Below are 14,009 nucleotides of genomic sequence, written 5' to 3'. Positions count from 1 at the left end.
TGATATAATTCAATAAAACCCAAAGCTATTTTGCCCATATACTTTGTATTCTCTGGACCATATACTTTCACACATTCTTTGATACATATGTCATCTCTTCATCCCTAAAACTATTAAGACTTTGTTAGGGGAAATTCCTACAAATTTAAGACTCTAGATACATAGAAGTGAATACGATGCTGGCATGTTTCAGAACATAAAAAGGACAAGATCAGAGGTCAAGTTTCCAGATGTTTCAGCATGGGCTCTCTGTTCTCTGAGACAGGTGCTTAGGTTCTTATGATCTGAACCCAATGTGGAAGCTCAAGGTCTTTTGATACTCAATGGATCCTGCAAGGGCCCAGTGTAAAGAGGTTTTATTTAGCAAATAGAAATGCTTAAGGAGAGAAGAAAAAAATAATCACATAGAATGAGAAAGCATGTGCATGTGGTATTACATAGGATAGGGGAGCCCCAGAAGAATAGAGCTAGGCAATATTAACATAGAGGCAATGTAAAATGTAGTGCGTACTGCAGAGGAAAAGACAGATGATGAAGAAGACAGAAGATGGCAGGGAGAGAAAATCCAATGTTACCGAAAGGCACAAAGACCATTTTCAGCTGGTACTAACCAAGTTGTTTTAAACTCAGGAAGAGCTAGCTGTTTGTGAGTCCCATTCTCTTTGAAGGGTATATTGTGCAAGCATTAAACTGAGCCAAATTGTGAAGCTTCATGAGTGGCTATGGGTGAGGGGGTCCTGGTTGATTTCTAGTGGGCAAAGAGAGTGTGGCTGTCCTGATTGGTGTCTGCCCAGAAGCACAACTATACAAATTGTTGGTTGGCGTGTACAAGTCCACATGCTGGCCTTTGAGCTCAATGATTAACTAGGATTATTATGGTTGCTGCTTCTTTATATAATCAAAGAACAATGCATTTCCTTAGGAGTATAGGAACCTTTAAAGATTTGTTTTTAATTCTGAGTATGCATGTGTGTCTAAGTGTGGTTTGTGCATGTGCATATGAGGAACTACTAGAGGCCAGGAGAGGGTGTGATAACCCTGAGAGGCCAGTAGAGTTTCAGGTGGTCGTGATCCATCTGATACTGGTGCTGGGAACGGAACTACGGTTCTCAGGAAGATCAGTACGAGCTCTTCCCTGCTGAGCCATCTCCCTAGCTCCAGTACAGGGACTTTCCATTCTTGGTTTCTCCTTCGGGAAGTTCATCATTTGAAGCTTACAAGAGAGACAATGTCTATATTGAAAATGTCTTTTCTGTAAGAGGACACTGACTCCAACCTCCTAAGCCTACTTCATTAAATAAGGGTTATAGATCAATGGTTTGAGAGAATTATGTCTGTGGATAGGGAGTGAAAAGGGAAGTTATAATATTTTAATAAATTATTGCCTTAATTTAATGTTAGACAGTGGCTTTTGAAAGTATTGTTTTCCTATCACCAACCCATCCCAGATCGTCTCCAAATTTTCTCTCTCTTGTATTTGTGAGTCTCTTGCTCTCTCTTAAAAATCAAAACAAACAAACCAAAAGTACAAAAAAAAAAAATACCAAAACAAGAGAAGCCTGCAGCCCACAAAGTTTATGTGGTCAACTACTCCTGAGTGTGGGGCCCGCCCTAGATGGGGTTGAAATCCCCAGTGGCACTTTAGAGTTTGACACCCCATAGAAAATAAATGCCTAGATGAGCCGCTGGTCTTCTCAAGCAAGTGATATTACATGGGTCATCAAGCAAAAATAGAACATGAAAGTACTAAGGTAATGAGTTTAGGAGAGACAGAGAAGCTACTGTGATTAGGCCAGGCACTTCAGGGAAGGGACAAGGGCTTTCATCACACCTAGGCAGGTCCTGGTGGCTGAGACCAATTGATTATAGAGACAAGCACAGATGGACCTTTCAGGACCTCTGAAACACATCTGTGTTCACATAATCTGGCAGTTCCATCTGTAGACAGATCTCAACTTCAAGGTCGAGGGGTTTTGTCAAAGAAAGCAACATTCCCCAAAGAATGGTCTAGAATGACAAATCCCAGGGACATGGAAACACTGGAGAGCCTCCTCTCTTGTTTCATAGAGCTACTTGACAAACATGTGACGCCCCCCATGCCACTGTGGAGTGGAATCATTAGTTAAATTAGATGCAAGACTCAGAATCATTATGAGAGCACAAGGAGGAACTGCAGGTTCTGCGTGGGAGACTGGCTTTGTGAGAGCAACCCCAAGGCAAATGGAAGAAGGATGTGGGGTTCTAAGTGTGAACAGTGTGTTGCCATGCGTGCATTACAGGACTCTCAAGAGAAGCAGAGGCTGAAAGGGGCACATGTGATCCATGACCTGACAGTAGTTGACTCGAGATTACACACACAGTGAGAAAAAGGACGCATTCTCACAGAGTGGCCAGCCACCATGCGCCTTTGTGACTGTTCTATGGTAGAGTAGGACCCAGCTTCTTTCTACCCTGGTCCCCGACTGGTAGGTCCCCCGACTGGTAGGTCCACTATGAGGCGGGCTTGGCTCGGGACCTTGTTAGACCTTCACGCCCATCTGTTTGTTTTGTTCCGTTATCTTCTAATATTCAGAAAGATGGGAGAATCAGCAGCATATGACACAAGGAAAAACGCTTTTTAAAAGTTCCCAAGACTAAATGTAGCAAGAATAAACACAGAGACAGAATAATTCGCTACATGCTGTACCTACAAATTAAGATAGAAATTTCTTTATGTCGATGTCTGCACACATCTTTAACTAATCTGACACAGAAGTAAAAGCATAATGAAACAAGTTCCAGTTGAGACTGAATCCCTTGGCGTGGTGGTTCAGGAACACTATCTGAATTGTGCACAGCAGTCTAGAATTTGCATCTATCTGTAGGACACTCCCAGCAAGCCTTCGTGGAGGACGCCATACTTGGAAGCTGGAGGCTCTCACTCTCATATCTAAGCTGAAAGCCGGTTGAGTGAAGGCCTGGAGGGTTGGGAGGAGACACGGTGCTCAGAGCTTATGGCTTCTATAGAAAAGGCCACAGCTGGTTGCACCTGGAACTTTGAGACGCAGTTAGTTCAGGGTCTGCAGACTTTGCAAAAATAGAAGTGGTTATGCACAAGCTACTGTGAAACAATCATCCAAGCATTTGGAGAGTGACTGCTGCTGATTGGCCAGATTTCAAATTTGTATCATTGCTTCTCATTGGGTAGATTTCAGATGCATGGTTAGTGAGCCCTGTCTGTAGTCAGTGGCCAAATGGGAAGGGTTTGGAATTGGTAAAATCAGCAAAGGTTATCTTTGACTGTTTTCAAAGAACAGTTTTATTCTTCCTCGTGGAAGATAAGAACGTTAAACCTTTCTTTACGGCTACATGTAGTAAAGTAATGGTGGGAAATGAGAAATAATGTAGATGTGGAAAGAGAATAGCTCCGTTTGCACTCGGCTGTGATCGCTGGAGCGGGCATTCTGTTTGTTTCTTAGTTTTCTTTGTTGTTTTTATTTTTCCAGAAAGCAGCTTCTCTTTAGTTCAGACTATCCATGCAGTCAGACAGCAGTGGGGGTTCTTCATTGTCTCTGTCCCAGGGTCCGTGTACAGCAATTTTCCTAGTTAGGATAAGTATCCAGGGTGCTAGATCACGACAGAAACAAGAGAGGGGTTGGAAGAGCTTGCTTCTGCCCTGCTGTTCTATGAGAGACAAAATGACCGTACCCTACAGATACAGTTCTGACAAAGGGGGCAAGACAGGAGAGGACCAATTAAAAACAGGAACTGAAAGACAGAGAGAGAATGTAGAAATATGTTTGAGGAACAAGAGAAGGGGTGGGATCAATAAACTTACAGAAAGGTCATGTGTCACCCTTGGGGGTGGGCGATCGAAGATCAACGTTCTAGGCTAGCTTGGGGTACAGTAAGTTCAAGGCCAACTTGGAAAATTAGGTGACACCCTGTCTAAATATAAAACATAAAAACAAAAATCTGAGGGTGTAGCTCAGTGGTAGACTGCTTGCCTTGCACAAATGAGGCCCTGAGCTTGGTCCCCAGTAGTAAACATTAGTTAACAAACCTATGTACACCCGCACTTTTGGCCTAGGAGCACAGCAGCCCACAAGTGAAAAGTGTACCTGTGTCATGTGTTCCCCAACATATGTGCCAGAAGACCTGGAAGCAAGGATGGGAAGCAGCCAAGGAGGTAAGAAGTAGATAAGTCTGCCCAGGGGTCAGGGGTTAGGGATGACTCCAGCCAACGAACACCCAACTCCAGATAGAGTAGTAGCTTCTGGACCAGTCCATCCAAGAATCCAGTCCTCTGCGTTTTCTTGTTGGGAGCTGGAGAGAAGCAAGAAACTGTTACAGAGTCATGTGGAAGGAGATGGAGTCAGTTGGTCACATGTAGATGAAGTAGAAGAAATGCACTCTTCTTTAATTCATTCATTCATTCATTCATTCATTCACATCCCAAACACTGTACCCAAAGTCCCAGTCTCCCTCCCCCAGAGTCTTTCCATTCATCCCCCTCTCCTTTGCATCTGAGAGGGTGGAGCCCTCCCCCCATGGGTATTCCCCCACTGTAGTGTATCACATCTCTGCAGGATTAGGCACATCTACCCCTGAGGCCAGACAAGGCAGCCCTCTGCTACATTTGTCCAGGGAGCCCTGGTCCAGCCCCTCTTAAGCTCTTTGGTTGGCAGCTCAGTCTCTGAGAGCTCCCATGGCTCTGGGTTAGTTCACACTGTTGGCCTTCCTGTGGAGTTTCTACTCCCTTCAGGGCCTTCAATCCTTCCCTTAATCTCTTCCATAAGGGTCCCTAAGCTATGTTCAATATTTAGCTATAGATATCTGCATCTGTTTCAGTCAGCTGCTGCGTAGAGCCTCTCAGAGGACAGTTATACTAGGGTCCTGTGTATAAGCATAACAGAGTATCATTAATAGTATCAGGGACTGGTTCTTGCTCGTGGGATAGATCTCAAGTTGGACCAATAATAGGTTGGCCATTCCTGCCGTCTCTGCCCCATCTTCATCCCTACATTTCTTTAGACAGACCAAATTTTGGGTAGAAAGTTTTATATAGGTGGGTTGGTGTCCTTATCCCTCCACTGGGATTCCTGCCTGGTTACAGGAGGTAGCATCTTCTGCTTCCATATCCCCAGGGTTAGGTATCTTGGACAAGGTCACCCGAAAAATTAAACTCTTCAAACCGTCACTTGTCTTGTCTGCTGCTCTGAGATATTGAATCACGCCCATTCCTCCCTGCCACCCAGGGCTGCTGAGTAACCTTTTGCAGCTAGATAATAAAGCTGCTATGCTATGCAGCTTGGCAGGGACCGTGACAAAGGCCTCTACCGAGTATGAGCCTGCTGCTTCGGAGGAGGAAAGAGTTCAGGCCAACTAGACTCAATCCATTGTGCATTCCCAACCAAAGTCCTTAAGTGTCTAAAAGAACCAATGAGGGCTTGCCTAGAACACTTCCAACCAAATTCTCATTTTATTTGTACAAAAATGTGTTAATGTATAAAATGTCTCATAGGGGGGTTGGGGTGGGGGGAAGAGCCAAAAATGTCTAAGGCCCTCCTTGGATTCCTAGTTGTCAGTTCACTGGGCTTAGATTCTACTAGAGGGAGGAAAGAAATGGCAGTCCAAGCACTGCTGTAGGCAAGGCCTCTGCAGTGTGAATGGTCCTGAGGGCTATAACTTCTTTTGTTCATTATTTCTTTCCTCATTGCCATTTACTGTCTTCTAGAAGCAGTAGACACCCGGAGGAACATTCCTGCTAGAAAATCCAAGAAACAGAGAAGTAAGGAAACAGTGGCGTTCACATGGTTTTTATATTTCTGAAAAGTTGCTTATCCCAGAATTATTATTGTTATTATGTATGATAATGGAGTAGCCATCATTGACCTCCCTGAGGTTCTCCTTGCCCTTGAACCTGTTATCTTAATGACGAGGACACTCTCTACTTGTGTGATTAAGCTAGAATTAGCATGACTTAGCCTCAAAGGGAGGTGCTCTCCCGAGGCCACAGCCCAAGACACAGGGAGAACTGAAATTTAATTCTGGCATCAAGCTGCACATGACTAAACTGCTAAGAATTGTGCCCCATCTCTAGGATCTCAAGTTTGAAAACAGTATCTGAATGCTGCTTTCATATAAGGCCCAGAAAATGACATTATATCTCTGAATGATTGATTCTGTTCTCTCTTTTTTTTTTTTTTTTTTTGATTTGAAGGAAAAAAGAAAGGTTACAACTGGTCAAAAACAAAATGGAAAAAGCCAGTGAGTGTACAGAGAAAACGTAAGCAAACCAAGAGACTGTTACAGCTGTTGTATTTACTAAGGTGTTGCTCATTGCACACTTGGGGGCCTGTGAGAGAGAGACGGAGGGAGGGAGGGAGAGAGAGAAAGAGAAGGAGGGAGGGAGGGAGGGAGAGAGAGAGAGAGAAAGAGAGACTCTCCAATTGACTCTAGAATGCTCTGAACAATTTAATCACAAATATCTATGTGATGATGTTTCCTATAATCTTATTCCTATATTGTGCATATATGTTTACACACAGCCCCGCCATCTGATTTTAGTAATGGTGTAAGGGATTCCTTCTTCCTAAACAAAAACTAAATGCCATTTCCAAGTGATTATCAATTTTGCATCAGATCTGTGAAGTTGGCATTGAAATCCAATTTGATATTAATTTCACCAATTAAGAGTCTTATGCTCTTGACAGTGATCTGGCTGTGCTGTGGGCTGATGTGTACATTTTTGTTTGAAAAGGAGAAAAGGGGGCTGCATCCATTTTTTTTTGAATGCATGTTATAAAAACCTCATTATTTGGGCTGAGTTTTTGAAAACACTTCCATCAATCATCTTCATGGGTAGACAAATAGATTTCTTTCCAACATATGAATACAACCGAATGTGATTTCACCCTGACTTCTGCCTGGAAAACCACAGCTCCTTGTTGTGAGCTCTTATCCAGTGTGCCCAGGAAGCACCCTGACCTAGCAGGCTGCCCGCCCTGCTCCGTCGGTTCCCCGTGTCGCTCTCTCAGCTCTGCATCTGCCTGTGTCCCTCCCAGGTGGCAGAATAGCTGTTGGCCAGGCAGCTTTCAGGAGGAAGAAGATGAAAAGGAACCCAGGACTCTCTGCTAAGATCCGGGGTAAGCAGCTTCTGTGGGTCTTCCCCTTCACCCTCCTCTGGTAAGGTTTTGGGGGCGGGAGGGGGCGGCTCTAAAGATTAAACACTAAAGAAAGCAAAACCCAAAACACTACTCCAGCTTACTTCTCAATTAGAGAGTAGAGCTGTTAGGAGCAAGGGCGTAAATTGTATTTATGTCATCAATTTATCTCTCCCAGTTTCTTCCTTTCCTCTGAGTTGAACTGTATTTTTTTGGAGATGCTTTTCTCTTACGTAAAGGTTATTTAAATGGCTAGATTTGGTAACTTGGAAGAGGAAAGCTGATCTACTCTCAGTCCTTTTCTTCCCCTCGTTTGGTGAGTTCTTTCTCACCTTGGACAGGTCCTGTAGCTTTCCAGGTCCGTTTCTGCAGCAGTTTTCCACAGGAGAAACCAAGAGCCCTTTCTGACCTGATATCCAAGTTTTGAGACGGGCAGCCCATGTCTGAGAGAGCAGACAGCAAGGGAATGAGCCTTCATGCTTTCTCCAATTTAAAGCACATCCTCTCCATCAGCCCGGGCAAGCTCCAGACTAGGACATGCAAGAAGGGCTGGCACCACCCCATTTTTTAGGGTTCCCATGGGGCTCTGCCTCTATTCCCTAGCAGCTGATGTGGTGGGGCCTAGCAACTGGTGTGGAGCCATTGGGTTGGGGAGATTGAAGAGAGCAGAGATGACTGGGTGCTTGAGCAGATGTCTTGTCTGGTGGAAGACGTTGTAAGTGTAGGATGCTCTCTCTCCCATGATATGCTTACCTCACTTCCACAGTAGGGAAAGATGAGGGGCCAGAACCAGGTTCACTTCCTCCTCCTCCTCCTTTTCTTTAAATTAATTTATTTTCTATATGTGAGTACACTGTAGCTGTCTTCAGACATACCAGAAGAGGGCATCCGCTCCCATTATAGTTGGTTGTGAGCTACCATGTGGTTGCTAGGAATTGAACTCAGGACTTCTGGGGTAGAGCAGTCAGTGCTCTTAACTGCTAAGCCATCTCTCCAGCCCCAGGTTCACCTCATTAAATGAAATTTAGCTTTCCTTTGGGGGGTCTGGTGTAAGGGGTCCTGCTGGCGTATTCCAATTCCACTGATGTGTTCTGTGGTCACATTGTAGTTTGGCATTTTGCCTTAGGATGTTCAGGACTCCAGGGGACCACCTCAACCAGCTCAACTGGAAAAAAATGACTTTCTATTTTTTCTCCTCACAGAAACTCCTATGCCATTAGTGACATGAGCAGACTAACAGGTCACTTTATTTGCCATTTTCTAAATTGATCCCAACTATTGAGCCTTCTATAAAACCTTTGAATAAACAGCAGAGAATTGGTAAATAAATTCTAAAGTTTAAGACATACCATAACAGCTATTTTTAAATAACTTTAATCCATGTTCTGACCACAATTGTATTTATGGGGTTAGTGATGGATTTCAATTTATTACATGGACAAAATGCCTCTGGAAGGAACAAGAACTCAGTCTTGCCTTGCTCAGTTATCCTGCTTGTAAATAAAATGTCATAGATATAACATGTATCTAGATCTAAATTCAAATCTCCCTGTACCAATTTCTTCTCTGTTGGCTAAAATGACATCGCTGTTTCCTTTATTTCTTCAAAATACAAAGCCTTAAACATGTTCAATATAAGGCAATCCAGCAGACCTTATAGTTCACAATGAAAAACACCACACAGCATTAGGGAGAAAAGATATCTGAATTTGCTGTGCTGGCTGGTCCTGTTGCCAAAGCTTTGGCACCAGGTCAGGCTGGAAAAGAGGAGGGCTAGCTGCTGGGATGAATCAGGTGGAAATCTTCCCAGTGCGCTATGAAAGGAGGAGGAATGGGCTAGTCCCAAGCATGACTTAGCTTTCTAGAGTCTCAGTGGCATCTTGAACCAGAAGGAGGACAGTTCCTGTGAAAGCCACTTTGAGTGGAAGACCTTATGTTGCCTGGTGGTCCCACCATCCACAGAGAGGAAGCAAGAGTATTAGTTTCTATAACAGTTTATGTAGCTGAATTAACCTCAGAGACACTTCCACAGAGACTCACTGTGTCTGTGATAGTAACAAGAATTTTGATGATGCACCTGAAACAAGGTCCACAGCCCTGGGCCCCTACAGGGCTGCCTGCCTTGACCTGAAGACTCTCAAGAGTGGATACAATCTCTGCCACACACAGGGTGTCACCCAGCAGTGATTCTGCATGAAGGTGGCCTAGAGTGTTGGGCAAAGTCTTGGGTCCAAGTTTTTTCTTCTTTTGACGGAAATGGACTTTGACCAGTCCTTTGTTTCTCACCTCAGAGTCTTCATTTCTAGTGTAAGAGGGGTGTCTATGTCAACCCTTCCAGTCCACTGCAGTCTAGACCACAACCTTAGTCTCAATACAATGGAAAGTCCACTGCATGGGGGGGCTTCCCACTCCATCAAGACTCTGCACTGGTGACAGGGAGAGTGAACTTATCTTTTCTTCCTTGAGAAATTTTCATCTCTACTTCTGTGGTGTTGCATCTCTCCACCTCCTGTATTGTTTTCAGATTGTTATAGAGTTCTCTCTTGGTTTCTCTATCGGCTAAAGACACAAAACAGTGTAGTGGAGGAGAACTGAAGCAGAACAGATGTGCAAATGAATTTGAGGTGGTTCAACCCAGCTCTGCTAGACCCATCATCTCCCCTCCCTGCTCCCCAAGTCAGTGTCAAAGTGGGGAGATAAGAGGATCATCTCTGACTACCATCTTTAGTAAATAGCACATCTGGACAGCTCCTGCCATAACTGGAAAACAGCTGTGTGTTTCATGTAGCAATTAGTGGGGCTGAGCAGAGTGGGAGTCAGGGCAGTTTTACTGAATTCATATTTCTCTGCTAAAGCCTTCTGTTTTTTATAAATTAGGAGTGAAATGTATCCAATATGCCACTTGCAAGAAAGATTTAGAAGCTAGAGACATGAGAATTGAAATGTCCCAAGTGTTAAAGGAATGACCCCAAGAGGGAGAAGGGGGGAATTGAGTAACTGCAAAGTAAGACACAGGAAGAAATCCTCTTTTCAGGTCCAAGAAGGCGCAGAAAGGAAAATGCCAATTTTAATGCTGAGTTGCTTCCCGTGACGTGTGGTGACTTGAAGGGAGTTTTACACAAGGATAAATTCAAACAAGGTGGGTTTCATGGTTTTTAATTTACAACTGCTAAATTTAAAAGCACATGCAGTAATGCAATTACTTAAGGGACTGTGAAGTAAGCATGGCTTGACGTCAGGAAGGGATCCTGACATGTTACTTACACACTTGAAGAAATCTTACACAATAGATGCTCACAGCATCGTGGATATAGCCACAAGATGCCAAGAGAACCAGACAGAAGCGCATGAACTTCCATCTGTAGAAGGAAACTATTGTGTAGTTTCATTCTAATCAGACACAAATGGGAAGAGGCTATGAGCCTCTGTCTTCACATTCCTGGGTCATTAACACTGGGGCATGACACTTGTCATGAAGAGACCATTACAAGACTGAGGATCAGAGAACCCAAGTTCCAGCCTCAGATTTGCCAGATGAGGTTTTCCCATTTTATAGAGGGAGGGGGACTTTTTGAGCCTGAAATTTCCCATTTTGAAATAGAGGACAATAATTTAAAGCCTGACCCATGAGGATTAATATCTATCCTTGGTATAGCATATTCTTCAATAATATGCCATAAAGGTGTGCAAGAAATAAAGCCTCAGTATTATGTTTTCTCAGAGCCCTCTCAATAGGAGGCTGTGGGGGACAGTTAACAGGATTACATTGTCTCTATTTTTATTGGTTTTAGTGAGTTATAATTCATATACTATATAATTCAGCATGTAGAGTCTACAGATAAATGGGATTTTCTTTTTTGGTTCATCTGAAACAATTACCATGAGAATATATTTGCCTCCCTTTGTCACACTAGTAATCACTCACCAACCTAATTTCTGTTCTACAAACTGCCCACTGTACACATTTCATACAAGCAACACCCTGTAATACAGGCCACTTGTGACTGCCTGCTATCACTTACCATGACGATCTCAAACCACACCTGTGCAGTTCATGCAAGATATCGTTTTAATAAATTGCCAAATAATGTGATAGTCCATTGTGTGTGCATATTACATTTTCATCATTCATTCATCCGTTTGAACTATTTGTTCTTTGGGATGTAATGAATAATGTTTTGAGACGTCAAGGGCAGTGTGTATAGGAATATGCATACTCAGTTTGAGTCACACTGAAGCGGAATTGCTGGGTCACATGGTGATTATATGGTGAACTCAGGAAGGAATCACCAGAATGTTCTTGGTGGTGGCTACGCTGTTCTGTATTCCCACCAGCAATGCAGGGAGCCTCCAACTTCCCTAAGTCAAAATCTGCTGTTTCTTTTTGTTTTCTTTTATGGTTATCTTGGTAGGTGTGAAATGATGTGGTAGGGATTTTCTTTGTTATTTCATAATATTCTTAGCTTTTTAAAAAACATGTTCTTAGCTTTTTAAAAATCATAATCTCTATTTCCATGGGATAAGATTTATGTTTGATGGTGTCTACCTATGACTGCAGGGATGGATAAACTTCCGTTCAATATTCCCTTTAAATCAGATAGAAAATGATGTCACCTAATCCTGAATTGTAGAAACTAGTGGCAGTCTTAGTGGTAGCTGAGGACTCTGCCTCCACCTTGCCTGGGGCACCTGAGACTGGTTGTTCTCCAGCCTGTGAGCTCAGCATCCGGTTGGACCCCAGTCACACTGTGGATTTGGTTACTGCTTTGTGTGTTTCTTGGTGACCCAAAAGTAGTTTAAAAAGGTGATGATTATCATCTTTTTTCATGCATGAAAATGAAAGAAGTATGCAAGGTTTCATGGAAGCTCTTGCAGGAACCCCAGGGATGAACTGGGACTCCTGAAGGCAGGCAGGAGGCCTGACTCTTCGGCTATTGACTTTCAGCACAGATTTGGTGGCTCTAGATCATCCAGTGTGGCATCTGAGCCCTAGGGACAAAGAGGCTCAGAACTAACCTACTGCCATCTTACAGGAATATCTGTGATGTCCATACAGTGTCAGGATGGGAACTGGTTCACACCCTCTGAATTTGAAATCATGGGAGGCCATGGACCGTCAAAGAACTGGAAATTGAGTCTGCGCTGCTATAATTGGCCCCTGAAATTCCTGATCCAGGTATTGCAATTGAGGGAGGGAGGTCAGTTCTTATTGCACCGTTTACAAATCAGATAGGTACTGAGTTATGGGAAAGCCCTGATACCAGTTAGGTTTTCCTGTCACTCAGGAGAGAGGCACCCCTCATTCACAGCCTCATGGAAGGTACACCCTTGTTGGTATTGACAAATGAAAGAGACAGAACCTCTGAGGGGGAATGGCCATTCTGAACAGGGGTTTTTGCAGAGAAATTTCTGCCTGAAGCCAAAGAAAGAGTTGGCTGTCAAACAAGTGGAAGACAGTCTAGAGCAAGAAGGGCATGCAAACAGAGTTCCAATGAGGGCCCCTGTGTGGATATAGGGGGTGTGCTGTGTGTTTGGCATAACTTGTCCTTTGAGGTTTATAAATGTAGCTTTTATTCGCCTGAAGTAATTGTCGTCTCCAAGGCTTACTGCCTCTGATGCTAACCTAAGCCTAGGTCTAGAAACTTGTAGCCACTGTATAATCTTAACTAGGCCTTGAATGTTTTCAGCCTCTGAGACTTACTGCACAATAAACTCACCCTCTGAACTCTGGCTGGCTGGTTCACCTCAGCTCTTCAGGCTCAAAGTCCTCTCAAACTGACTGATTCAATCTGGCTTCTCTCACTTTCTCCTGAATTGCTCTGCTTGGCCTCATACTAACTCTAACAATCATCTTCAGTCTCCTCTCATTCTCTGGCTCATTCTGTCTTCACTGGTGTCTAGGTTGTTCTCTCTTCAGTCTGTCTCTGTAAAACTCTCCTGGCAAAACTGCCTCCTTCTCTCTCTCTCTCTCTCTCTCTCTCTCTCTCTCTCTCTCTCTCTCTCCTTCTCTCTTTCTATCTCCTCTCTCTCCTTCTCTCTTTATCTCTCCTCTCTCTCTCTCTCTCTCTCTCTCCTTCTCTCTTTCTATCTCCTCTCTCTCCTTCTCTCTTTATCTCTCCTCTCTCTCTCTCTCTCTCTCTCTCTCTCTCTCTCTCTCTCTCTCTCTCTCTCTTTCTCTCTCTCTCTCCTCTCTTTCCCCTTCCTGCACTGCCCCTTAAGTGGCTTCCCCTTCTTCTCTCCTCTCCTGAGAGTTGGGCGTATTCTATTCTGTCAAATCTTTCTCTGATTTGTCACTTTGTCTGCCACTCACTTAGACAACACTTTGAAACACTGGAACTTCCTTCTACAAACTAACTTGACCTTCATTGTTTGTCATTAAAGGTGTGTACTAAGGGTGTGTCTGTATTCCAGCCTGAGGGATTAAAGTATTTCCCTATAAGAGCTGAGCTATACTACAACTAGAAACAGGTTATTTTTTTCAGTAAATAACACAATCTCAGGGTTCATCAAATATCCTACAACAGAGGTTGTTGGTGCAGGGATTTAATGCCCCCCTAATTACCCCAAAATTCAGACAAGTTAAATCAGACCAGGAAATCAGTGATGTCCTTGAGTTAGAGATGGCGGGTGAAGATAAGACATCTTGGCACAAGCTTTTAATCTCAGCATTTGAGAGTCAGAAGATAGGAAGATTTCTGTGTTTTCAAGTCTAGCCTGGTCTAAATACCAAGTTCTAAGACACCCAGGGCTATGCAGTAAGATCCTGTCTCAAAAGAAAAAAGAAAAAGAAATGTGGGCTGGAGAGATGGCTCAGGGGTTAAGAGCACTGACTCTTCCCGAACTGCTCTTCCGAATGTACTGAGT

The 14,009-nt window shown here is 43.6% G+C and overlaps 1 protein-coding gene across 1 annotated transcript in view; it reads left to right on the top strand.

Annotated features, from left to right (window-relative positions):
- Positions 1 to 14,009, top strand: part of LOC127693073 (nuclear body protein SP140-like protein) — a 38,584-nt gene that overhangs the window by 13,351 nt on the left and 11,224 nt on the right. The window contains exons 7-12 of the mRNA XM_052193792.1: positions 4,070 to 4,168; positions 5,717 to 5,770; positions 6,203 to 6,268; positions 7,047 to 7,127; positions 10,180 to 10,284; positions 12,179 to 12,321. Coding sequence (XP_052049752.1) covers positions 4,070 to 4,168; positions 5,717 to 5,770; positions 6,203 to 6,268; positions 7,047 to 7,127; positions 10,180 to 10,284; positions 12,179 to 12,321 — 548 coding nt within the window. The remainder of the gene's footprint in view (positions 1 to 4,069; positions 4,169 to 5,716; positions 5,771 to 6,202; positions 6,269 to 7,046; positions 7,128 to 10,179; positions 10,285 to 12,178; positions 12,322 to 14,009) is intronic.

The sequence above is a fragment of the Apodemus sylvaticus genome, chromosome 9, assembly GCF_947179515.1.
Source record: "Apodemus sylvaticus chromosome 9, mApoSyl1.1, whole genome shotgun sequence".
NCBI classification, from domain to species: domain Eukaryota; kingdom Metazoa; phylum Chordata; class Mammalia; order Rodentia; family Muridae; genus Apodemus; species Apodemus sylvaticus.
The sequence above is the reverse complement of the archived record's forward strand: the minus strand, read 5'-3'. Positions and strand labels throughout refer to the sequence as shown.